The following is a 27,929-nucleotide window of genomic DNA, read 5'->3' as shown; positions in this document are numbered from 1 at the left end:
TTTCACTAATAAAAATAAAAAAAAAAGATGACATGCCTCTGGCCAAGCAAGTGAAAACAGGAATAGACAAATGGGACTATCTTAAACTAAGAAGCTTTTGCACCTCGAAAGAAACAGTGACCAAAATACAAAAACCTGTCAGTATATTTAAGGAACTATATTGTAAGTGCCCCCCCATTATCTGTTCAGTTTATTGCAGAAATTGAAAACTCTTACCTGATAATTTTAGATGTTTTCTTCCTTCAGTAAAATCACTTCCTTTATAGTATCTTCTAGAAGGAATCCAGGTAATATGTTAATTTCCTAAAAAGTTAAAGTTTAAAAAAGATATATCATTTTCACCAAAAATTCTGCTATAGTACTTGAGATAATTAATAATTATTAGAACTGACTCATGCCTATTCCTTCACAGCTGCTATTCTGGACCTTAAAAGATTTCTTCAAAGAATATCACATGATCATATTATAAGCAGGCCAGCAGAAATTTCTAAGTTAATTACAGTTTGGAAGAGTGTATCCAAAACCTCTTATCTGAACACTGAACCCAATAATTTAATCAGTCTGTCTGTTGATTAATCACGTTCTAATCCATCTGATATCAGCACTGAAAGAGCTCTTCATCTGTTTCTTGTAAAACTTATCTCTAAAAATGTACAGCTGCTGTGAGCTATTGGTATTAATAACTTGAATAGGATACAGAAAACAATAGAACCTTTTAAAGGTTCTTTTTAAAGGTTGCAGAAAAAGTTTAATCTCCTTAAACTATTTAAAACAGTCACTGAAGAGTCTATAATCTGAGCCAGAAAGATAGTATATGGGTTAAGCTGCTTGCCTTGCACGTGGCTGACCCTGGTTCAAATCCCTGGCATTGAATATGTTCCCTCCCCCAGGCACAGACAGGAGTGATCCCTGAGCATAGCTGAGTGTAGCTCAAAAACTAAAATATAAAAATCTATATTCTGACCCAACCCCATATGTGCTTTCCATTCTCATACTCAGTTGCTTACCCAACTCCGCCTTAGTTCTCATTTTTGATAGTAACCTCACTTTCTACTATTTTGACTATTTCTAAACCTAGCAAATTGATGGAAGAATAAATATAGATTTATTAAATACCACATGTCAGATATCTGACATATCATTTCACTGTTATCCTACATCTCTGTAATGATGAGTTAAAGTTGACTAATGAGAAAAATCAAAGAGCAAAACCACTAATGTTTCTAGTGTCCTGTTTGCAAAGACATAACTGTTAGCAAAATAACAAGGTAAAAAAAATTGACTGGACAAGTCTGTGAACCAGAATTTTGTTTCAAACAAAAATAAAATTAAAAATCCTAATCTATACTTCCTCAGTCTGAGACCGTATATGTTCTGGATGCTACTTTTTTGGGGGGTGTGTTGCACACCTAGTTGTGCTCAGAGCATACTCCTGAATCTGTGCTTATTGATCACTGCAGGTGGAAATTGGGGTGCTAAAATTGAACCCTGCAGGGCTTTGTGCAAGATAGTCACCCTACCTGCTGTACTCTCACTCAGGTCTAGAACCTAGCTTTTAAGCTAGAATATTTTAAGCATGTTTTTAAATATATTTATGGTTTATTTATCAGTTAAAGTTTAAATTTTATAATTATTTTAATACCAATATACACCAGGGTGTGTAAAATTTCTGACAAAAAGTTAGTGGAAAAAGTGTGAGGAGTTCTTCTCTAGATGTTTGACACTATCCCAAGAGGAGAGGACATATAACCCAAGGTGGGTATTAAAGTGTTCGTCAATAAAATTTCTTCTTTAGTGTAGAGTGTATAGATCCAGTATATTCTTGGTATAGAGTATAAGTACCTTATAATCAGTTTTCATTGTTCATTCCAAGCATGTATTTTTTTTGGTGTGAGGGGCGTGGTTGGGCACACATGGTAATATGGTGCCAAGGCTTGAACCCAGGCTGACCCTTTGGCAAGGTCATCCCCCTCACCCATAACACTGTTTCTCTGAGCACAGTTTACTTAAAGAAAGCCAATCTTTAAAGCTATCAGATTATAGCTGTTTTTCTTGTTAATTCTAGATCTCAGATTGTAGTGTTTGTGATTTATTTCCCTTTATTTATATTTACTATTTTCCACTTATTACATGGAGTTTAAGTTCTCTCAGTTCATTCCTGCCCAAGTCACATTGAGTATAAGATGGATCATTTCTATTGACATGAAATTGGAATTATATTATCTCAATGTAGACTAAATCATGGAAAGTTATCAAAGGCCTTACAAGTTGTATCTCGTAAAGTTTTGAGGCACAGAAATAGAATTGCAACTGATTCAAGACTGTGGACAAAGCTTACTTTCATTGTAAGTTAATTATTTTATCCGATTATAGTTATTTTCTTAATCTATTGCGCTTTATCAATGCCCATATGATTTTTTTCTTTTTAGTATCTTTTAGATGAACCTTCACAGATTCATCTTGGTGGTAGAATTCTTGAAAATGATCCACTGTGTTTTTCTCATGTGCTTACAAAAGCATCTACTTGAATTTAATCAATTCAACACTAAGTATTATTCGTTTAGACAAGGGATGATTTACCACCCCAAGTTAATCCTGCCCTATTCTCTGCCATCTATATTGGAATCAGGCCTAAAATTTTCAAGTTTTGGCAGTGATAATGTGGGCCCTGTTAGCAGCTCTATAATGGCATATGAACTGAAGCAGGGAGAGCCCTCTATGAAGACTGAAGAGTGTTGGAGGCTGGGGGGTAAACTAAGGGAACCTGGGAACATTAGTGGTGGGAAATATACACTGTTAAAAGGGCAGGTTTTGAAACATTGAATAACCAAAACCCAATCATAAACAACTTTCTAACTGTGAGGAAAAAAAGGAGAGAGAAAAAAGTGCAGAAATAATGCCAAAAGAAGCAGAGAATACACCTGTGTCATCAACTACATTTCTCTATGCATTTATTTCCTTCACTGCTTATATAAAGCATTCATTTTCTTTAAACTAAACACACCACATCCTATTAAAAAAAACACTTGTGTTCATGGGGCTGGAGAGGTAATACAGTGCTTAGGGTACTTACCTTGCACACCAACAATCCAGATTCTATCCCGGTATCACATATGGTCCCCCGAGCTTGACAGAAATGATTCTTGACTGTGTAGGAGCCAGGAGTAAACCATTAATGCTACTGAGTGCCCCTCCCCCACCCGAAAATGTGTCTTGTTCAAGTTGATTGACTTTTCTGGCAACTAAACCCCAAATATGATCTCATCATACATGATTCATACAGAAGTCTAAATAATAGCATTGTTTCTAATATCTGTTCGAGCACTAACATTGTACTAGTAACTAACTTTTTAGAGCTCCAATTTTAGCATTAATGGCTAAATGATAAAGTTCTGAAGATCAAACAAGATGATATGTGTGAAAAATCTGTGTTATAAAAATCTGAATTATGTTTTTGTAACTTCAGTGCCACTGTTTCTCTAACAATTTATCTTATACTTTTAGGGTAACATTGGTTTTCTTGTTCACTGTGGAGAGGCAGATCTAAGATTCCTAATGGTGGTGCTCTAGAGACAGTACAGTGTATAGGGCACTTGCCTTGCAATAAGGCTGACCCAATTTTGATCCCTGGCATCCCATATTGTCCCTTGCAGAACCATGAGTAATCCCTAAGTACCACAAGGTGTGGCCCAAAAACAAGCAAAAATGTTTTATTTAGGGGACCAATCAGATATTATTATATTTAGTTCGTAAGGAAAAATGAATTAAATTTTTTTCTTTCCATGGTAGCAGTATGCCAAATTTATAGTGATAGAATAATGTTATATGCAAAATATTTATTGTTTTATTCTTAGTGATTCTTCTTTTTGATTCAATGATGTATAGTTAAACATCCTTTAGTGATGTATTCTAGAAAGCAATTTAACTAAGAATGCATTTCAGTTTTGAAATTCTAACCTAAAAATAATTAAAATATCTATAAGACAAACCAATCAGTTTACAGCAGAACCTTGGGAATTAAATAAGAATGGACTAGTATTTATATGATTTAAATTAGAATATTGTAATAAATCAAGAAAACTTTTTATATAACATTTAAAATTATAACTACATTAATGGCAGTGCTCATTAAGTAGATTTCTCATTCTGCTGTTTTCCTGCAGGCCAGGAATAAAACTATTTAAACTTATATATCAGTAATATCTTACAAAATCATCCTTTCTTCCTATTACTAATTTTTCCCTAGTACTTCAAGAACTACTCTCCTGGATCACAGCAATAGTACAATGAGTAGGGTGCTTGCCTTGCATGTAGCCATCCAAAGTTTGATTCTAGACGTCTCATGTGGTTATCCAAGCTCCAGCAAGAGTGGTACCTGAGCACAATTACAGGAGTAAGTCTGGAGTATTGCTGGGTGTGATTCCCATAAAAAAAAAAACCTTGTAAAAAACCTGCTCTCCTAAGGAATTTTGCAATTATCGTAATTTTATTTATATTCTGTTACATAAATGCACTTTACTAAACAATGAATTGATTTGTTTGTTGCAGATATTATATTCAGTTGTTTTTATCGTGGTTGTTAGAGTCACACCTGATGATGCTCAGAGGTTAATCACTGTTCTGTGCTCAAGGTTTCTCCTGGTAGTGCCTGGGATATCATGATATGTTGGAAATTGAACAGGGCCTTCTGTTATCAAGCATGTGGTTCAACCTGTTGAGCTCTTGCTCTGGCCATCAATAACTTGCCATTTAGTTCACTCAACATTTATTTCTAAAATCATTTGTTATGGTATAGTGACTATGGTTTACTTTAGAAGTGTTCTTTCTATTTTAATTTCCATCTAACTTTCTAGATCCCCAATGCTTTTCCTGGTTTCTTGAAAAATCATTTCTGAGTCTGGAGCCATAGTAGGGTAAGGTAGGGCATTTGCTTATATGCTGCTGACCCTAGCAACCCAAATGGACTCTCAAACCTGCTAGGTGTGATTCCTGAGTGCAGAGCCAAACATAAATTCTAAACATTCCTGTGTGTGCCCCCAGGACAAAGCAAAAAGTCATCTCTGAGGTTTATTTTTTTTATTCATTGAGGACATTGTGACTACCTTAATCCAGTTGTCATGGAAACGCAATAGTTGTTTTTAGAATGAGAGAGGTCAAGTAAATGAACTTAAGCAAATATACAAATATAATCAGTCTGTTTACCATTTACATCTCTTTACTAATGCTTAAAAAATCATTATCATCACTTCAAATGTTAAGAGGTCACTAATACTGGGTTTTATAATAATGGTTACAGTAGCACACAAAGCAGAACCATGACTAAAACCCCTTATCTTATAAAAATCTATTGTTTAAAATCTGAATATTGTTAATGCACTGAAGATTAAAACTACAGTAATTCATCTTCTTTGTTACAGAGAATAAACCCTAATCTGCATTCTATTCTTGAATGTTTATTTGATTATACTAACTCCCTTAAGCAATGCTAATATGATTTACCTAGTAAATATTAAAGCAAAATATTATCTTATAAAATAATGCTCAAATTCCAGTATTCCCAGGTCAAAAGTTTTAGTAAGTTATTGTCCAATTATTGCAGCACCAACTCTGATTATATAACCAAGGATAATTTGTTGACCCAAGTTTTTCATTTCTCTTTCACCTTCATTCTAAGAAGCCTCAAGTAATTGGAAAAGATTATTTGACAAGTAGATAATATGTTCCAGATTTCTTTTTTGGCTGGGGAGGAAGCCTAGAATGCAGGTTCTTTTACCATTTTTTATCTGTATGACCATTTTAGAATTTTGTTCAATTTGTAATATGCTATAAATTTTAATTGCTATGATAGTAACAGTTGACTGATAATTGACAAGTTCTACAGAGGAAGTTTCTTTAATTTGGTACTTTTATTGACAAACTCTTTTTTTGCTTTTAGGAAATAGGAAAAAGAGTAAGTTTAGAACATTGTTTCTCAGTGGAGCCATATGGCCTGGTGGGGGTGCCAAGGATATTCTAAGAGGGACTTAGATTAGAAACACATAAATGGGGGCCATGGCATGAAACTAGTAGGCTAACCTGTTGAACAGGTGAGTGAGAGGAAGAAAAGAAGGTCTGAAGGGTCCATCATCAGAAAAGAGTTGAAAAATACTGGTTTAGAGAAACATTCAACACTAAGTCAACATAAAAGAATAAACAAACTCAAGAAGGAGGTAAAATTTCAATTTGAATTGCTTTCAGTTCTGATCAGTCATAGCTAATGAGATCATTGATAATCCACCATCATATATTTAAAGTTGATATACAGGATCCTAGGTAGATAACATAAAACTCACAGCTCTGAAGGAAAATCCTTACTGTGGAAGTGGAGAGTAAGGTGGAGGAGGAAATGAGGCTTGCATTTTTAGAAAGAAGACTTTAGAAGCATTTGTCTAACTGTTCTCCAGGTAAACCTTGCCAGTATATATTGACTCTTCGGAATATTTAGGATTGCTGACGATGGACCACCTCCAACAGAAAAGCATGAGATTTGGATTGTAAATAAATAGGGCAGTTCAATTTGGACCCCCGAAATCAGACAACTAAGTACTAGGACCAGACACTAAGGAGTTGCAAGAAAACAGTATAGTGGTTAGGGCCATGCCTGGCATATGCTCAGCCCAGATTCATCCTTGACACCATCACAGACATCCTTAGAGTATCACTGATTGCAGTCCTGGAGACCCTGTGCATGCCAGGATGATCTGAGAGACCCCTGGTACCACAGGACTCAAACAGCATCATACCTTAAAGCCTTAGCATTCAGCCACCCCACAAGAATTGCAAGTGGGATTACTGAGCTTCTTGAGCATTGCTGCGGAAAATCTTCCTCAGGGCAGGGAGCAGGGAGATAGTGCAGTGAGTAAAGTACTTGCAATGCATATGGCACAGAGTTTTACAAACACTTCGAGGAGTGATGTCTAAGCATAGAACCAGAAGTGACCCATGAGCACACCTAGGTGTGATCCCTCACAAAAAAATTAAGACTAAGAAACAGTAGACTGATGAAGTTTGAATATAGATATCATTTAGGAGTAACCTCTATAGTTGTCTGCTCTGGGTAGAATTGGAGAAATAAGCAATTTATATCACAACTTGCTTGTCAGTACCAGCCTCTGGTCATACTAGGAGTTGATGGTTCCTGAGGAATGGAAAGAAAACAAGAACCCAGTCCCAGTAATAAACTAGTGGGGAGGACTCTAAGCAAAATGAGCACCTGGATTTTTAATAGACACCTAAATTCACCTTTACGAACAGAATTTGATGAAAAATAGATATATTCAATTCCCTTTGTCTCCGGTTCTGATAAGTAAAAGTAAGGTAAAGGCCCTCCCGTTGATCATCGATTTGCTCGAGAGGGCCCAGTAACGTCTCCATTGGAGACTTTGTTGTTGCTGTGTTTAGCATATTGAATACGTCACGGGGAGCTTGCCAGGCTCTGCCGTGTGGGCGAGATACTCTCGGTAGCTTGCCGGGCTCTCCGAGAGGGGCGGAGGAATCGAACTCGGGTCGGCCATGTTGGCTGCGTGCAAGGCAAACGCCCTACTGCTGTGCTATCGCTCCAGCCCAGGTTCTGATATCATGGGTATATTATAGGCTCCATCTATGCTCTTTCATAAAGCATATTCGAACACCTACTAAAGAAAAGGTTCGAAAAGGGGCATGTAATTGTTTTTAACTTTCAAAAATGTGCACTCTTGTGAAAGGTACAGACAAGAAAATAAGACAACATAGTCATAAAAATGCCAGATGAGTGAATGTATGTGTGTGTGTGTGTTGTGCTGTTGTGTTGTTATGGTGATCTCATAGTATAGTTTAAAGTTGAGGAAAGAGAAGCCCTATCTTTTCTCTTCCTAGGATTACGTTAGCCATTCAGGGGGTTCTATAACCCCACATATATTCTAGTGGTAGTAGAGTCCAGAGCAATAGTACTGTTAATAGTCGGCTTGCCTTGCACATGAACAACCTGGATTTGATCCCTGGTATCCATATGTTCTCCCAGTACCTTTAACAGTGATCCTTAAGCACAGCCAGAAGTAACCCTGAGCACTGTAGGCCATCACCTAAAAGACCAAAAAAAGAAAAACAAACACTTCAATGTCAGTAGTGTTTGGCTTATGCAAAAAAAAAAATGCCATGGATACTTTTATAGGGACTGCATTGAATATATACAATTCACAATCACGATCATCCTGTTGTTCGTTGATTGCCTCGGGCAGGCATCAGTAACGTCTCCTTTGTCCTAGCCCTGAGATTATAAAAAGTGCTAAATTCAAGACTCTTTCAGGGTTAGGAGAATGAGACCCAATCATTGTTACCGATATTTGGCATATGGGGCACACCACGGGGAGTTTGCCAGACTTTGCAGCGTGGGCAGGCTACACTTGATAGCCTGCCAGGATGTCAAAGCAAGAATGAGATAATAAGATGTCGTGGGGCCGCGAATGTGGCTGTGCGCTTCCAGGAGCTGGGTTTCATAGTCTCTGGGTCTTGGCTGTTGATGAGATTATAAATTAATTAAATTTATGTAATTATAAATGGGAGTAGTGTCATTTTGGCAATACTAATCCTTGCAATCCACAAACAGGATATATGTTTTCATTTCTTTCTGTCCACTTTTATTTCTTTTAGTGGCATTTCATACTTTTCTTTGTATGCCTTTCATCTCTTTTGTTATGCTAATGTCTAGATACTTGATTTGCCTGAGATACAATTGTTTATTAACTAAAAACTACCTCTCCCAGTCATTATTGCATATAGAGGAGCATGGATTTCTGTGCATTGATTTGTTAGCCTGCCACTTTACTATACAGGTCTTTTGTTTTGAGGGCCCTTTTTTGGTCTTTGGGTTTCCTTAGTATGAAGTCATCTGCATGTAGTGAGAGTTTTACTTCTTTTCAGATATGTAAGCCCTTAATATCTTTCTTTTGCTAAATTGATATGGCAAGACCTTCCAATTCTGAATTAGAAAGTACTGGCGAGAGTGAGCAAGCTGATCTTTTGCCTGATTGTAGAGGGAAAGTTTAAGTTTTTCACAATTAAATATGGTTGCTGTGTGCTTGTAATAATTGGCTTTAAGGATGCAGAGGAAGTTCCTTTTACCTCTGTTTCAAGAGTTTTTTTTTAATCACAAATTGATAATTGGGTCTCATCAGATGCCATCTTTGCATCAAATTATATGAGCATATTACTTTTATCTTTCCTTATATTGATCTGATGTATCATATTGATCAACTTGCATACATTAAGTTATCCTTGTATCTGGAATGAAACCTATTTCGTCATGGTAAATAATCTTTTGTACATATTATTTAATTTGGTTTGCTAATTTTGTCAAGAATCTTTGAGATTATCAGACATAGGTCTGTAGTTTTCTTTTTTGTGATGTCTCTGGCTAATTTTGGTATCAGGGTGATACTTACTTCATAGAAAATGGAACGATTCCTGTCTCCTCAACTTTCTGAGTCTAAAAAGGATCAGGAGTAGTGATTTTTTTTCTTTAGGGTACAGAAATCATTGGTAAACCCATCTGGGCCTGGAATTCTGTATTTGGGGAAACTTTTGATTACACTTCAATTTAGTTGATAGGAATTGTTCTGTTCAGGTGCTCTGTTTTCTCTGGATTCCAGTTTTGCAGGTTACAGGAGTCAAAACATTAATTTTTCTAGATTTTGTAGTTTTATGACAATTTTTTTCAAAGTAATTCTGGATGATTCTTTGAATTTTGATGGTGTCTGAATGGGTTTACTATAGTCTTTTCCTCTTTGTTTTTCGTTAAAAATAATCTGTTTTATGTTATTAAGCATTATAATTTACATCACATGCCCCAAGGCAACAGAAATGGAGAACTGGTCTTTAATAGGAAACTCAACACAGGTGGGGGTTAGGGTGGGGGTGTTGGATGGTGGAGGAAAGTGGGCACTCTGGTGTGGGGGTTTAAGCTGGAATAGTTAAGCAAGAATCCCTACCATAAACAGTATTTTAGATCTTGATGCCTAAAATAAAATCACTATAACACTGTCACTGTCATCCCATTGTTCATCAATTTGCTTGAGCAGGCACCAGTAACATCTCCATTTCTCCCAGCCTTGAGATTTTAGCAGCTTCTCCTTACTCATCCTTCCTAATGGTGCCGTATTGGAGGCTCTTTCAGGGTCAGGGAAATGAGACCCATTAAGTTAAAAAAAAAAAGACAAGAAAAAAGAAAAGCTGTCTTATTAGGCTTAATCACTGATAACATCAGTAAGTTTTCCCAAAGAAAATGAAGTAAACAATTAGAACTGAAAACCAGATAGGAACAAAGACACTGTTAGTGCATGAATTACATTTGTTGACAAAACAAATTGTCACTTTGGGGAAAATTCATAACAAAAGAGTCTTTTCTTTTTGTCCCATAACTGGTGGTTCTCAGGTCTTACTGCTGGCACTGAACTCAGAGATCACTCCTGATGGTGCTCAGGGAACCATCTGGGCCACCAGGTGAACCCAGGACTATCATGTGCAAGACAAGCATCTAACCACTGTACTACTGCTCTGGCACAACCTAATCATCTAAAACAGGGCCCCCTTTATCGGTAGAACTACCCAGTGTCAGTGCATAGGATTTAATGTACTGTCTGGATTCATCACTTTCTTGGTCAATTCTCTCAGCGATACAGCTGGCTTAGATTGAAACACTAGGAATATTTAAGGTAGGAGTTAGAATAGAGGATAGAAGGAATTCAGGATTTTGCAGTATGACTCTTGAAACTTAGGACACAGAAAATTCTAACTGTGGCAGTGTGAGAATATAGTGGGTGTGAGCTCAAAAACCACATCCAGGGATACAGAGCACACATAGAAGCTTTTGCCAAGAGACAAATTTGTCCCACAAGGTGTGAGCTTCCTGGAGTGCATCCGCTTGTCATTTTACCCATTAAGATGGTATAACATGGTTTCACAATAGCAAATCAAAGGAAGGCTAGAGATGTTGCCCACAAATACAATAGAAGTAGAATGGCTTAATTAGTAAAACATTAACTGGCAGGATTCCTATAAGTAAAAATGTACATATTTAAGGAGGCTTATTGTAACATTTATACCATTTATTTTATAATATACTAATTCAAATGTAAAAGTGGATGTAAATTACCAGAAATTAACATGCAACGTGAAGAAAAGTCCTTTTATCCTCTCTGCAACTGTAGCATTTGGCAGATTCAGGAATAAATAATCTTTTGTGGCAAGGGTATGCCTTATCAAACATATGCAGATCAGCACTAATTAATGCTAATTAAGGTTTCCTGTCTATCTAGTTGGAAAAACGTCCAAATGTTATGAAATCCAGTTAGTATGCCTATTACGCTAATTGTTTTATATGGGGTGGTTCTTAATTAAAATATGTAAATTGACCTTAATTGCTATATACTAATGGGGGTTCATGTTATCTCACTAAAAGTGACAAGATGGTGAGGAGGGGTACTTAAATGGCTAATTCTGATAAATCCTTAACTAAATGACCTTTACTCAAAATTAATTTTAATTGGAAGTTGGCTAAAGGAACATATCCCTTCTTTGTTTCTTTTTTAGTTTTTAGGAATGTAAGAATGTTATTCTTTTTGTTCATACAGCCTTAGAAGCAGTTCTAGATTGTTAATTATACTTAACAAGCAAGTTAATTTGACTGTTTACTGTTTATACTTATCAGGAAGTTTTTGATATCCTCATCTTAGCCTTGGGAAGAGTGAGTTCTCATTGAATGAATTGAAGTTAGTATTTAAACGATTTAGTTTGTGAGAATATGGTTGAAAAGTGATGAGCTGTTAATAATACTAGTACATTTATCTTGGCCAATTTACATTAAATTACTTTTAGGAAAATATTTTTCTTTAAATAAACATTAACTCTAAATTGGAGTAAAAATTTGATTGAAAATACTTATATTAAGTAGACTGGAATAATATTATTACGTTCTACTTATGCTTTTATTTATTATTTAATTGTAAACAAATTAAAATGTGTGTACACAAACCAGTGTAAACTAATTTACATATTTTTATATTTTAGTTCACTAATTTTAGAGTTGCATAATATAATTTAAATAAAGCTAACAAATATTTGCTTTTGCTATTTCATGTGAAAATTTACGTTTTAATAGATTAAAAGGTTTTTTTTTATAAAGATGTAAGAAGAACTTGGCAAATGTCATTATATGGAAATGAGCATGAAATAGAGATCATATTTTTTTCTTTATCCTAATAGATCTAATGTTTTTCCTTTTTCACCAGGACATTGTGACAAATGTTTCACCCAGAATCATTCGGGGTACCACCTCTGGCCCCATGTATGGCCCTGGACAGAGTTCCTTCCTGAATATTGAGCTCATCAGTGAAAAAACAGCAGCATATTGGTGTCAAAGTGTCACTGAACTAAAGGCTGACTTTCCAGACAATGTAAGTGTGATTTAACATCTAAAACAAAAGAATTGGCATAAGTTGGAAAATGTTTATTTAAACATCCAATTCATAGGCTTATAAATATTAATGTGCATAATATATTTTATTAAAGAATCTGCCAGTTGCTTTGCTGATGCATAGAAAGATAAAAAAAGAAAGAAAAGCCCAAGAACTCATAAAATCTGCACAATGAGAGGCTTTGTTATAAATGGGTGCCATGTAGATGGAAGAAGTATCTACATAAGCAGGGGGAAGAGAAATGAAATACTCATTTTATTGGGTTGATTTTCACTGTATATGGCTAGTATTTATGAAGGTGATGACCTTAGGAAAAAAAATGTAGACTATAAATCATATAAAATTGAAACCTGAGGCAGGATCAGAATGTCTTTGTGTACTATTTCCTTATATTTTTCACTAGGAAATACTTTACCAAATGTTTTTAATACTCTTACACAAATAAGTAAACTGTTTTTATAAAACATGTTTTCTTTTCAAGATCTAGGCATAGATTATAAGTTTAAGCTTACATACATAATATACCCTTTCTTTGTGTGTGTTTTTTGTTACTAGCAAATTTTTTTTAAATAGATAATACTTTTACTCCAGTAGCTCATTAGAATTATCCTTTTTGTCATTCACTCACTTTTTATTTTTCTCTTTTCTCATCTTTTTCACCTCTTCTCACACTGGAACATATAAGCGTGTGCGCGCGCACACACACACACACACACACACACACACACACACACACACCTTCTCTTTATCTCAGAAAGATCAGGTTATGGTAAATTGAGGTTGACATTTGATATTTGTGTATGTGTTTATGTTGTAAAAATATTTTTCTGTGTTAATCCTTCAGACATAAAAGAGCATTTTAATTGAAATTTACATGATAATTAGAATTCATATGAAACTTATGAATTTTAACCCACACATATTAAATCAGAAAATCCTGCTAAAGCACATGAAGTTTTCTTTTTTCTCTGTTTTAGATAGCTTATTTCAAACTTTTCTCTTACATTAGAAACAAAATATAAGTTCAATATATAATTGTCTGCCTTAGGTCTTTTTTTTAAAAAAAATTTTATTAGTGAGACACCATGAGGTACAGTTGTACCTTACAAATTTTATGCTTGAGTTTCAATTATACAGTGATCAAATACCCATCCCTCCACCAATGCCCATTTCCCACCACCATGGATCCGAGTATCCCTCCCATCCCCCATCGCCCTTCCACCCCACCCTGCCTCTGTGGCAGGGCATTCTCCTTTGTTATCTCTCTCCTTTTGGGTGTTGTGATTTGCAAAAGAGGCATTGAGTGCAATCATGTTTGGTTTAACTTAAACTTAAGTTTGAGTTTAAGTTAAACTCATTATGTTTGGTTTACAGTCTACTTTCAGCATGCTTCTCCAATCCTGGGAGGATCCTCCCAATACCCTTTGTTTGGTGCTCCCTTCTCTATCTGAGCTGCCTTTTCCCCTAGCATGTGTGGCTGGTCTCCAAGCCATGGAGCAGACCTCCTGGTATTAATCTCATCCACTCTTGGGTGTTAGTCTCCCATTTTGTTACTTTATGTTCCCCAGATGAATGCAATCTTTCTATGCCTATTCCTCTCTTTCTGACTCATTTCGCTTAGCACAGTACTTTCCATGTAGTACCACTTGTATGTAAATTTCATGACTTCATCTTTTCTAACAGCTACATAGCACTCCATTGTGTAAATGTTCCAAAGTTTCTTTAACCAGTCATCTGTTCTCGGGCACTCAGGTTTTTTCCAGATTCTGGCTATTGTAAAGATTGCTGCAATGAACAAACAAGTGCAGATGTCCCTTCAACTGTACTTTTTTGCCTCTCTGGGATATATTCCCAGCAGTGGTATTGCTGGGTCAAATGGGAGCTCAATTTCTAATTTTTTGAGAATCATTCATACTGTTTTGCAAAAGGACTGAACCAGTTGGCATACCCACCAGCAGTGAAGGAGGGTCCCTTTCTCTCCACATCCCCACCAGCACTGGTTGCTTTTGTTCTTGTGGATGTGGGTCAGTTTCTGTGGTGTGAAATGATATCTCATTGTGGTTTTGATCTGCATCTCCCTGATTATTAATGATGTGGAGCATTTTCTCATGGGCCTTTTTGTCATTTGGATTTCTTCTTTGAGAAAGTTTCTGTTTATTTCATTGCCCCATTTTTGATGGGATTGGATGTTTTCTTCTTGTAGAGTTCATCCAGTACTTTGTATATCCTTGATATCAACCCCTTGTTGGATGTGTATTCAGCAAATATCCTTTCCCATTCTGTAGACTGTCTTTGTATTTTTGTCACTGTTCTTTTGAGGTGCAGAAGCTTCTTAGTTTAATATAGTCCTATTTGTCTATCTCTGTTTTCACTTGCTTGGCCAGTGGTGAGACATATTTGAAGATACCATTAGCTTCAATGTTATGGAGGTTTTGCCAACTTTTTCTTCAATGTACCTTATGGATTCCAGTCTGATGTTGAGGTCTTTAATCCACTTTGATATTACTTTTGTACATGGCGTTAGGCAGAGATCTGAGCCCACTTTTTTGCATGTGTGCTTTGGGTCTTTCATTTAGATGTAAGGGAATTATCTATAACTTCTACTTAGTAGTACTTTATGTTTTTTTTTTACTTTCTAACTATAGTGTTGCATTTTTCTTTTAGTATTATATAATCAACTCTAGTAACTTTATGTATGAAACTATTTGTTTTTTTAGAGAACACATGTCACTTGAAACACTTAGAATCACTAAAAAAGAAGAGGTAGTCACAAATAGAATCTTTGGAGTCAAAGAGAGTGCTCAACGGCTTAGTACATGCTTTCCATGTGGGAGGTCCAGGATTTATTGGTTTGCAGGATCCCCCAAACAATGCCAGAGGCAACTTACTAGTACAGAACCAAAAGTATGCTAAATGGTACCCCAAAACAAAGTAACAACCACAAATAATATACTTAATTTAGTAATTAGTTTACAATGATAAGTACTAAGTACTAATCTGGTATAAAACCATAATAAGTATAAGCATTCATACTCAATTCAGTCGATGATTGTACAGTTATAAATGCTGTTTATTTAAACAATCACGAATCACGACCATCCTGTTATTCATCGATTGCCTCGAGCAGGCCCCAGTAACGTCTCCTTCATCCTAGCCCTGAGATTTTTAAGAAAGTGCTATATTCAAGGCTCTTTAGGACAATGAGACCCATCATTGTTACTGGTATTTGGCATATTGGGTGCGCCACGGGGAGTTTGCCAGACTCTGCTGTGTGGACAGGTTACATTCGGTAGCCTGCCAGTTTGTCCAAAGTAGGAATGAGATAATAAGATGTCATAATAAGATGTTGCGTGGCCGCGAGGCGGGGAGGAAAGCTCAACCCTCTCCCCTCCAAGGGGCCCCGGCGAGGACAGCCAGGCGCGGGGACAGGAGACTGCGCTGTTCTCTTCCTGGAGCTGGGTTTTATAGTCTCTGAGTCTTGGCCGTTGATGGGATTATTACATGGCGCCAGGGGGCCAGTTGGTGGGTGTGACCCCCGCCTACTGGAATTCAGAGGATCTGGGTGGAGGATGCTCAGCCCCGATCCGAGTAGGCTTGGAGATCTCAGCCTGGGGACCCGCTTGCCTTTGTTCCTCTTCCGGTACCTTCATGTGTGCAGAGAGTGGTCTCAGCATGGTGGTGGCTGGTTCTGGAGGTCTTCGGCTGCCGGAGCCCTGGTCGGGGCGGGAAGGGAAGCTCAACCCAATCCCCTCCAAGGGACCCTGGCGAGGACAGCCAGGCGCGGGGGCAGGAGACTGCACTGTTCTCTTCCTGGAGCTGGGTTTTATAGTCTCTGAGTCTTGGCCGTTGATGGGATTACACGGCGTCAGGGGGCCAATTGGTGGATTGTTTATTTAGACAATCATTTAAACAAAAGTTATAAATGTTGTTTGTTTATTAAACTCTATTAATTATACTTAATTTTCAATAAACTATTAATTTTCTATAATCTTGTGTTGACACTATGGTTTTGACTTGACAGATGATCAAATTAAGTATCACAGTGGTTAAGAACAGCCAAGGGTTACACAACTATTATATGGTAAAAACAGAATTTAAACTTGAAATTTGTTCTTAGCAACGTGCTCAGGTTTAATAATAGCGTTCTGTTGTATAATTTCTCACATTGCAGCATTATTTCAAACCGTTACAGGATCAGTTTTAGCTTTTTAAAATCCATTCTAAGCACTATATAGCATGCAATTTCCCACTTATTGTTTCAGTGGTATTTAAATTAGCCAGTTTAGCTGAAAAATAAAATAACTTTTCCTGGACAAATACTCTCACCAATGGCTGGTCTAAAACTCATATGATATTTTCTATCTTCTATTATGCAGAAGATAAAAGGTCACAGTATTGATTCCTACAGATTGACCAAAGTAGACAAAAATGCTGAGCTGAAATCTTTGCCCTGTGATTCCATAGCCAAGTAGAAAGAACAGCCACTTGTAAATGTGCTTTTTAGTTTCTCTAGAAACAACTTCCTTTTCCTTTGCTAAAGCAATGTGTGTTTTTCTTGTTTCTAATTTGTTCATCATTTAGACTGCTTCCATTATTAGTACCTTTTGCATTTTTAGGAATATTTATTAATATTTTACTCTCCAAACCAAGGATAACATTTTAAATACAATTAAAATGGCATTCCCATTTTAACCCATAAGAATAATGAGCATGCACCTATATATTACCATGCTGAGAGTAGAATGTCCCCCACTGTTTTAGAATTACTCTCATGCCAAACCCAATGAGCTGAATAAAAGAAGGTGACCCTTCATTTTCCAAGTTTAATTATCACTCTCACTGGATTTTTCCCACATCATTCTCACGTGCATGGCTGCCACCTTTAATGACAGGGATCAGATAATTCCAGCTACTGTGGCAGCCTCTAAGCAAGGGCTAACTTTTCTAAAAGAAAGAAACTGTGCTGAGGGACATTTAGATTAGTTAATATCAGAAGCTAGTATTCTGTTTCTAGAAATATTGGTCATCTTTTATGTTCCATCATGTGTCTTCAAACACAAGAAGACAAGGCATCCTGAAATATACTGTACAGATTTGTTTCTTAACTATCAATATAGTTCTTCAACTAAGCTCGTAGTTTTGTTAGACTTTTATTTGAGTTTTTGGATGTCCTTTTTTTGGCTTTCTTTTTGGTTACTCCTGGCTCTGCACTCAGGAATTACTCCTGGTGGTGCTCAGGGGACCATATGGGATGCTGGAAATTGAACCCGGATCAGCCGCATGCAAGGCGAACACCCTACCCCCTGTGCTATCTCTCCAGCCCCAAGTTTTAGGATGTCCTTTTATGGGAATCAGATGTAGCATGCTGATCATAGTAATGGCACTTCACTACTAAGTTATTCTTTATTTGTTCATTAAGATTTTGTTATTCTCATTATGATGTGTACTCATTAATTAGGGCTTACCCAACTCAATTTTAAGTGAATCCTTTCATCTCACTGCAAAAACTGCAGAAATTATATAATTCAGGATTGGAAAAAAGTTTTTTGCCAAAAATCTCATTCTACATTTTGTCTTCATGCCCCAAGTTAAAAAATTAAAACATATATATATACACATATATATATGTGTATATATATATTGATTTTCTCGAGCAGGCCCAGTAACGTCTCCATTGGAGACTTTGTTGTTACCATGTTTTGCATATCGAATATATCTCGGGTAGCTTTCCAGGCTCTGCCATGCGGGTGAGATACTCTTTGTAGCTTGCCGGGCTCTCCGAGAGGGGCAGAGGAATCAAACTCCGGTCGGCCATGTTGGCTGCGTGCAAGGCAAACGCCCTACCACTGTGCTATCGCTCCAGTCCCAGAATATATACATATATATAAAATATATATGTTATTTACTGCCACAAATGTGAATTTGGCAACAGAATATCTCTTAATCAAAAATGAAATCAGCTTGTGAAGATAGAAAGGAAGTGATGACTTTTTATCAAAAATTATTTAATAAAAAAGATGAATATGTAAATATAGTTCTGATATGCAACTCACCTCATCTCTACTTAAACAGCCTGTCAGTTCATTGTTAGCTTAGCAGATAACATACTGCTCACATTCAAGTTAAATGACGATATTAAAGTGCTTCTTCCTCAGCATTTCTGTTTTGTTTTTGCTTTTTTTTTTGGGGGGGGACCACATCTGACAGTGCTCAGGGCTTACTGTTCACTCTGCACTCAGGAATTAGACCTGGCAGTGTTCAGCACACCATAAGGGATGCTAGGGATCTGCTCCAGTTGGCTGCATGAAAGGCAAGTGCTCTACTTGTTCTACTATTGCTCAGGACCAGTTATCAGCATTCCTGATGGTAATCTCCTGATCAGTAACTTCCAGAGATAGAGTTCTTACCTTAATGAACCAGGAGCTCCCTTGGATGATTCTTATGTACATGAGCCTATAAACAGTGCCCAAAGAGGGCACTATTACCCCCTGAAGGATGGTGGGGGAAGATGGACCAACAGGAGGGCAGTAGTATCCCCAAAAATAGTTGGACAAATATTTGTTCACTAAAAAAAAATGTTGATTTTTCAGGGCTGAAGAAATAGTACAGTGAGTAGGACGCTTGCCTTGACAGGGCTAACCCAGGTCATTACTGGCAACCTCAAACCCCTCACTGCTGAGTCAAAAAACTATGGTACATCTACACAGTGGAATACTATACAGCTGTTAGGAAAAAAATGAACTCATGAAGTTTTCTTATAAATGAATGTACATGGAGAGTATCATGCTGAGTGAAGGAAGTCAGAAGGAGAGAGACAGACATAGAATGGCTAGTTTGTGGGATATAATAAATAAACTAGATTATGAGACTAATAACCCAGGACAGTAGAAATAAGGGCCAAGAGTATTGTTCCATGCTTGGAAACCTGCCTCAAGCTGGAGGATAGGGAAGTTGGGATAAAGAAGGAACCTTAGGACAGTGATGGTTGGAAGGTATCCCTCTGGATGGGAGATGTGTGCTGAAAGTGGGTAAAGGACCAAACATGATGGCCTCTCAATATCTGTATTGCAAACCATAATGCCCAGCAGTAGAGAGGTAGAGAGAAACAAAAAAAGAGAAGTGCCTTTCAAACCCTATCATGAAGGCTTTGTAGCTGTATATCACAGTGATTCAATTAAATATAAAAATAATTTTAAAAGATAAAATAGAATTAAGAAAATAAAAATTAAATAGAGTAATGCCTGAATGCAGAGCCAGGAATAGAGGCTTGAAAAATAATGGGAGTGTCAACTCCTACCCTCTCTCCACTCCATACACAAACAATAAAAAATAAAAAGATATCTTTATTATTATTATCATTATTATTAATAGAGGCATTAAGTAACTGGTTATTTGGTTTTGGTTTAGTTCTTATTCCTTCCAAATAGAGAGGCAGTACACCAGGGTATGTCTGATTCAGAATGTGTTTAAATGCATACAACAAAATTCAATAATTTAAAAAGAATTACTGTAATATGAAAAAATACTTTGAAAATACAGTATAATAATGGCTATCTCCAGTAAATTACTAATTGGAGTTCTAGAAACTGCACTTTTATACAATATTGTCATTGAGATATCTGCAGCAAGTCTACACAATTTACTTTGTTATTTGTTGGAACAAAGTTATTGAGAGTCAAAACAAGATCTTAAAAGAACAGCGAGTAGGGCGCTTGCCTTGCACGCTGCAGACCTAGGTTTGGCCCTCAGTACCACATGAGGTCCTGGAACTCAACAGAAGTAATTCCTGAGAAGAGCAAGGAATAAGCCCTCAACACTGCTGGGGGTGACTCAAAGACATAATCAACGTTAGTGGCATTAATCTTGCTGCTATGATTTGTTGCTTTGTGTTAAGAAAGTCTCATAATTTGTTTGGAGCTCAGTAAAACAGATCTAATTATATTCCATCCAAGTTTTTGAGTCTGTCATCTGGCAAGGGTTGGATTGATTTAGACGAAAATCCTGTATCCAGTGGTTTTCAATTCTGAATATATATTACAATCCTCCTGGAAGATTTAAACAGCATACATGAGGCTCATTATGATTTCATAGTTTCAGAAATGATGCCATGGAACTGTGTGTGTGTGTGTGTGTGTGTATTTTTTAAAACTCGATGACCAGTACAAGGTAAAATTCATTAGAGCCAGACTGTCCCAGCCTCCTCCCCTCCCCCGCCTCTTTCCTCACCCCCCCTCCCAGTCCCCCTAGTGGGCGATGCAATGATCCCCAGCACCATGGCCATTTTGTTCCCTGCCCAGATTTGTGTTCCTCTGAGCCTTCCCAACCTGCCCTACACGTCCAAGCCACCTTCTCAGATCCAGACTATCCCAGCCCCCTATCCACGGCCACCCTAGTGGACAGCAAGCAGATCCCCAGCACCATTGCCACTTTGTTCCCCACCCAGGTGTTGTGAGCCTCCCCTATCCCAGCTCCCCAGCTACAGGGATTCAAAGGGTGTGGCCTCTGCCATCTGGGGGGGGCATTGCATATGCAGAGTGGGCATGGCCTATGTGGGGGCCACGGCCCCTCACAGGGTCACAGTTCTTTTACCCATACCCAGGAATCTGGTGTCACATCTCAATCTCCATATCACCCCCCCACAACATGAAGAAACAGCACAAAAGGATGGGTACTCAATCATTGTATAACTAAAACCCAAGCACTAAAGTTTGTAAGTCTACATCTGCACCTTGTGGTGTTTTACTGATAAAAGAAATGGGGAAAAAAAGCATTTCCTTAGAATTCTGCACTGAAAGGACACCTACTTTGTTCCTTCTGAATTCTTTTAGCTTATTGAATTTCTGATTCCGTCCATTTTTTACTTATTCCCATGCTGATTTATTTAAAATAAATTATGAAACTGTAAGAACAAATGTTGTAAAGTTTAGTATCTCCCAAGGAAAACTTTTCCCTTCTTTTTAAAAAAGTTCAAATAGTGATTTCCTAATAGCACTCAGGAATTCTAGAGGATGTAGATACTTTATTTCCTTTTTTCTTCATTGGTCTTTTTAAAGGTTCATTTAGCATACACAAAATAAAAGTTAAAATTGATCATAACTGACAAAATTTTTTGAAGATTTTGTGAATAAGTGTAAAATCAAAATAATTAATAAGGTAGAAGATTATTAGTCACAGTGGATTTGCATCTTAGCTTTTTCTCTGCTTTGCTCTTCCATAACAACGCTTGTATCAACATCCTAATCTATGTCATAACTTAGATATTAGATAACTTTAATATTTGTGACTACCTCTAAACAATATGTTCTATGTTAGAGGTAGTCACAAATATTAAATGGAATACTATGTATATATATATATATTACTTTACAGTCTGTATATGTTATATTGTAAGTATATAACTTACACATATATAACTTACGTTAACATGTAAAGGTACATTATATGTAGCTATCAATATAAAATTATAATGTATAAAATTTATATTGGGCTGGAGTGATAGCACAGAGGGTAGGACATTTGCCTTGGAAGCGACCGACCCAGGTTAGATTCCTCTATCCCTCTTGGGGAGCCCGGCAAGCTACCGATAGGATCCCACCCTCACAGTAGACTCTGGCAAGCTTCCTGTGGTGTATTCAATATGCCAAAAACAGTAACAGTAACGACAAGTTTCACAATGGAGACTTTACTGGTGCCCACACTAGCAAATCAATGAACAACAGGAGGACAGTGCTACAATGCTAATTTATATTGACACCTAAAATTATACTGTGCAAGTTACTTTTTTGCATTTGGCTTTCATTCTCAAGAAAAAACAAAATTTATATTCACATAACAATCTGAGTTGTACAAATCAAAGGTAAAAATAATTTTTTTGGATTTTATTGGCCAGTAAATTTTCAAAATATTTGTTTTCTAAAGTTAATTTGAAATACACTATTTTATGAATAATTACCAATTAAAAATTAAAGACAAACTCCCTGTGCCTTTTGGTGATTCTTCTCAACCTGAATTCATTATGTCAAATAGCATGTAAGGTCAAATGTTTTATTCATTATACTTTCCTGCTTTCAAATTATTATTTCATTCGACTTAACATCTTCCAATTAAAATAAAACTTTAAATAATGACAGTAATTATCTTCATATAAGTACAGGAGTAAAGAAAAATTAAAATGTGTTGAATTCTGCAAAACAAGTCAGAAAAAAAATCAGTTGGAATTCAACATATAGCTCATACTTATAAAATGGATTTCTATCTTCATGTTGTGAAATATTTTCTTAAGATATCCCTAATTTTTTAAACATTTGATACAACCTAGGTGTGTTTCTGATAAGATTACAATCCCACTTAAAGCAGTCACATCCAAAGTCTTATTTATTTATTTATTTATTATAAATTTAAGTGTAGGATTACTTCTATTTATTCATCCACTTATTAAACTGACCGATGCAGCATGAACTCCACGTCCCTTTTAAAAAAAAATCATGAATATCAGTGAGATAGACCATTACAAAGCTATCCATGATTGGGTTTCATTCATACAATGATCCAACACCCATCCATCCACCAGTGTACATTTCCCTCCATCTGTGTCCCTTGTTTCCCTCCCACCATCCCTCAACACCAAACTCTATCAATCCTAGCCTCCTTCTGTGGCAGGCTCTTTTCTTCTTTCTCTCTTTCCTTTTCCTTTTGTGCATTACGGTTTGCAATACAGGTACTAAGAGGTCATCGTGTTCATTCAGGACATTTAGTATTTTTATTGGGAAGGTAAGGCTTCAGTAGCATTTTAGACTGGGTGACAGCTTTGGTGTGTAGACATGTTGACTGCAGAGGAATCCAGAAGTGCAGGGAGGTGGGGGGGAAGTAGCCCACCTTGCCCCAGAGAAAGCCTGGTGATTTCAGTCACAAAACTCACCTCTCCAAATTCTCAACAGGTTAATATCTGGGTGATGTCTATCTTGAGATGATGGCATCTGGCTGGGGACATAGCAGAGATTTTGGATTGTGAGAGCAAGTGGTTGCCAGGGTCTTTGCTTGTGCGGGCACCAGGATAACCCCCTTTAACCAATTTACCCTGGTCTATTCAGCCTTGTGACATCGTCTATTAACTGCAGCTTTTTATCTCTTTTGTGATTATTTGTGGGTCTTTGAAGCAAGACTGAAAGATGAGCATGTATAGCAGAGCCAGAGGTGGTTTTTGGGTGTCACTCCCAGCTCCCACATACCTAACTTTTGGCAGTTTAATTTCTCAAGAAACTTGGTCCAGAGATGTTGGTGTCCGGCCAGAGGCACAGCGACAGTTTTAGAGAATCAGGAAATCTGAAGACACCATCAGGCTGCTGATGCACTCACCCCACGGGTACAGGTTGACCTACTGGCAGCATAAAACCCTCATCAAAAGTATTATTACAGGGGCTGGAGTGATAGCACAGTGAATAGGGTGTTTGCCTTGCACGCGGTTGATCCGGGTTCCCAGCATCCCTTATGGTCCTCTGAGCACCGCCAGGAGTAATCCCTGAGTGCAGAGCCAGGAGTAACCCCTGTGCATAGCCGGGTGTGACCCAAGAAGCAAAAAAACAATTAAATAAATAAAAATTAAAAAATCTTATTACAAATAAAACAATCTAAGACCTAGAATTTCAGTCATTGAAGACAGATATTTTATGTTTGATATGGTCATTGATAGATAAAGTGATTTTTCTCTATGATTGACCCCAGAAAGTTTTTAAGTCACATTACAGGAAACAGAAGTCAGGCAGAACCCAGGTTCTCCCTTAGTTGAGAAGACAGAGTTGAGTCTAGAGAGAATAAGGTGGCAAGAATACACTAGAATAGAAAATCCCAGAGATGTTCAGAGAACCTCTTTAGTGTTTAGCAGAATATATTAGTGCATGCATTCATATTGAAGAACATTGCAATAAGTTGGTAAAGACTACATAAAGAATTTTGTGAATGAATGCAGGGACACATTTTTTTAGTTACTACAGAAGTCTGGGACACTGACTCTTCCTTCCAGGCAGAATAAAGTACTTCATGGTTCACAATCAGCTCTAGGCTCTGCAATGCAAGATTATGTTCAACAAATCTTAAAAAGCTAGAGGGGTAGGGTTAAAAAATTTCCAAGTAATACAACTGAAACCCAGAATAAAACTCAAGAATATTTATAGGAATATATACCAAAGCAGATAAATTTCACATCTAACATCCAATTGAAATTATTTAGCATGTGAAGAAATAGAAAATAACTCTATCCTCAGATTAGAGGAAAGATAATCAATTCAAACTGGAGCTGACGTATAGTTAGTAAGCTGACTGTCTTGGATGCAGTTATACCTGGGTTATATTCCTGGCACCATATATGGTCCTTCAGGTCCCACCAGGAGATCACTGATCTCAAATCCAAGAATAAGTTCTGAGCATTGCCAGGTATGCCCCCCCATACCAAAATAATAATAATAATAATAATAATAATAATAATAATAATAGCACTGTAGCACTGTCCTCCCATTGTTCATCGATTTGCTCGAGCAGGCCCAGTAACGTCTCCATAGTGAGACTTGTTGTTACTGTGTTTGGCATATTGAATATGTCACAGGTAGCTTGCCAGGCTTTGTCATGCGGGCGAAACAAAGTAGCTTGGAGGCTTGCCTGGCTCATGGAGAGGGGCGGAGGAATCAAACTTGTCTCGGCCGCATGGTCTGAGTGCAAGGCAAACACCCTACCCGCTGTGCTTTCACTCCAGCACAATAATAATAATAAATTTAAAAAATTAAAAAAATAAAACTCTGCCAGACTAATACAATATTAGAATTAGCAGTATGTCACATTAAAAGTTTATTGCAAATGTTTCAAATGTTCATAAAAATGATATTCCAAATTTTCAAAATATTAAAAATAAGCTAAGACATGGACTATAAATAAAATACAATAAACTACAAGTTATTAATAGTATTTTTTTGGGGGGGATCTATACCCAGCTTTACTCAGAACTCAGTTCCTGACTCTGCACTCATTGATAATACCTGGCAAGACTGTGGGAAACCTGTGTGGTGTCAGGTATCAAACCTGGGTGTGTTTCTTGAAAGGCAAGTGATAGGAACAGTATTTTAATATCACTACTGCTGTTAGTTAAATAGTATTTTAATATCACTACCACTAATATTATACAGTATTTTAATATCAATACTTTACCTGCTCTGACATTAATAGTATTTTAAAGTTCTGCATAATAAATGGTTAATAAACTTAAAAATAAATTAGTAAGAACGACCGAATGTGAATAAGAGAGAAATAACAAACCATCACTGGACTGAAGACAACTTCAAGTAGTGTAACATGTTGGAATTTTCAAAATTTAAAGAAATAGTGGCCCAAACTTTTCCAATTTTACTTGAGTCTACCAGCCTTACCCCCTGTCAAACCAAACCAAATACATACACACACACACACACACACACACACACACAATCTACAAAATGTAATTCCATGCTTTAACCAGAAAAAAAAGTATTTATTTTATTTTTGTTGTTACTTTTGTTGAGCTACACCCAGCACTGCTTACAGCTTACTCCTTACTGAGTGATCAGGGTTCACTCCTGTTAGTGCTTGGAGAATCAGATGCAGTGTGGGGAATCAAACCCAGGCTGGCTGTGCACATCGCAAGCACCTTACCCACTATGATATCTTGCCAGCCTAATAGAAAAAATAATAAATTATGACACAAACAGAAATAAATGAAGCAGTGGAAAAATAAAATAAAATCTCATTATATTAGCAACAGTATTCATAGATATCAAAGCTAAGAACACAGTTATAACAGAAAAAAAACTTAACAAAATAACTCAGCTATTACTGTATCCAGAAATCATAACAATCAATGCTTACAAGCTTAGTGATGAAACTTCAGTATGCATAAAGCAAATATTGAATAGAACTATACCATCTCCATGAGGATAGATTTTACATACCAATAATTAATAAAACAATAGACTAATGAAAATTTGAAAAATTATCCAGTTGTCTAATTATCTAATCATCACTTATAGGATATGACATTTTCTAATGAGAACACACCATCTTTTAAAATGCACATATAAAAAAGTAATTTCAGAGAATTCAGGTCTTCCAAAATATGTATATTGACCATGATGAAATAAAATAGTAATCATTCACAAAAAACATGTTTGAAAAATTTCAAATAGTTAATAGACACATATATTTACACATATATTACATTATATTAAATTTCAAATAGTTAATAGACACATATATTTACACATATATTACATTGTGTAAAAACACAAAAAATGTTTAAAGAACCCTTGACTCAAAGAAGAAATTTCAAGAAAACTTGAAAATCACTTTGAACATAATAAAAAGTAAAATACATTTTATAGTAATATGTGGTTTGCTACAAAAGCAATACTGATAAGAAAGTGCATTTTAACAAATATGCACAGCGGGTAGGGCATTTGTCTTGCACGTGGCTGACCCAGGCGACCCGGGTTCGATTTCTCCAACCCTCTTGGAAAGCCCGGCAAGCAACCAAGAGTATCTCGCCCGCACGACAAAGCCTGGCAAGCTACCCGTGACATATTCAATATGCCAAACACAGTAACAACAAGTCTCACAATGCAGATGTTACTGGGCCCGCTCGAGCAACTCAATGAACAATGGGAGGACGGTGCTACAGTGCTCTGTATATAATAAGTGAAGAAATTCACCAAGTTAAGTACCACAAGTTCAATAAGCAATATACGAAGAATACAGTGAATCATAATGAAAAAAATTCTGCCAAAGAATTCCAGGAACATTTGAAAATATGCAATTCATGTGTTACAAACTAAATACCAACAGCCCTCCCGTTGATCGTCAATTTGCTCGAGCGGGCCCAGTAACGTCTCCATTGGAGACTTTGTCGTTACTGTGTTTGGCATATCGAATACTCTCGGTAGCTTGCCGGGCAAGAGATATTAATTATATGACCATCTTTATAAACCAAACAGAAGGAAACAAGATTTGAAAGAGACCCAAAACAGATTCCTAAATTTAAAGTAACATCATCAAACTAAGCGTAGTGTGTGTGTGTGTGTGTGTGTGTGTGTGTGTGTGTGTGTGTGTGTGTGTGTGCTTGGAATAAAACCCAGGGCTTTGATCTGATGATAGGCTTAAAAACCAGAGAACAAACCCTATATCTACCATCAAAATTAATGGTGAAAGACTGAATGTTTTCTTACATTAATGTGATAAGCATAAATTTTCACCTTTTTTCCACATTGTATTTGATTGTTCAATTAAGGAGAAAGAAAATGAATGAAATAAAATATGTGCAAAATGCAGTGAAGAAATAAAACTGTCCTTATTCACAGGTTACATGAAGCATATGTAGAAAATCTAATGAAGCAGGGGGCAAGTATAAAATAGAGAAATGAAATATAA

At 36.7% G+C, this 27,929-nt stretch overlaps 1 protein-coding gene across 1 annotated transcript in view; it reads left to right on the top strand.

The window, feature by feature from the left end:
- Window positions 1–27,929, top strand: part of DPYD (dihydropyrimidine dehydrogenase) — a 960,132-nt gene that overhangs the window by 521,237 nt on the left and 410,966 nt on the right. The window contains exon 14 of the mRNA XM_056139087.1: window positions 12,303–12,467. Within this exon, the coding sequence (XP_055995062.1) occupies window positions 12,303–12,467 (165 nt within the window). The remainder of the gene's footprint in view (window positions 1–12,302; window positions 12,468–27,929) is intronic.

Source organism: Sorex fumeus, unplaced genomic scaffold (assembly GCF_029834395.1).
Source record: "Sorex fumeus unplaced genomic scaffold, SorFum_2.1 ptg000131l, whole genome shotgun sequence".
NCBI classification, from domain to species: domain Eukaryota; kingdom Metazoa; phylum Chordata; class Mammalia; order Eulipotyphla; family Soricidae; genus Sorex; species Sorex fumeus.
This window is presented reverse-complemented; position numbering and strand designations above follow the sequence as displayed.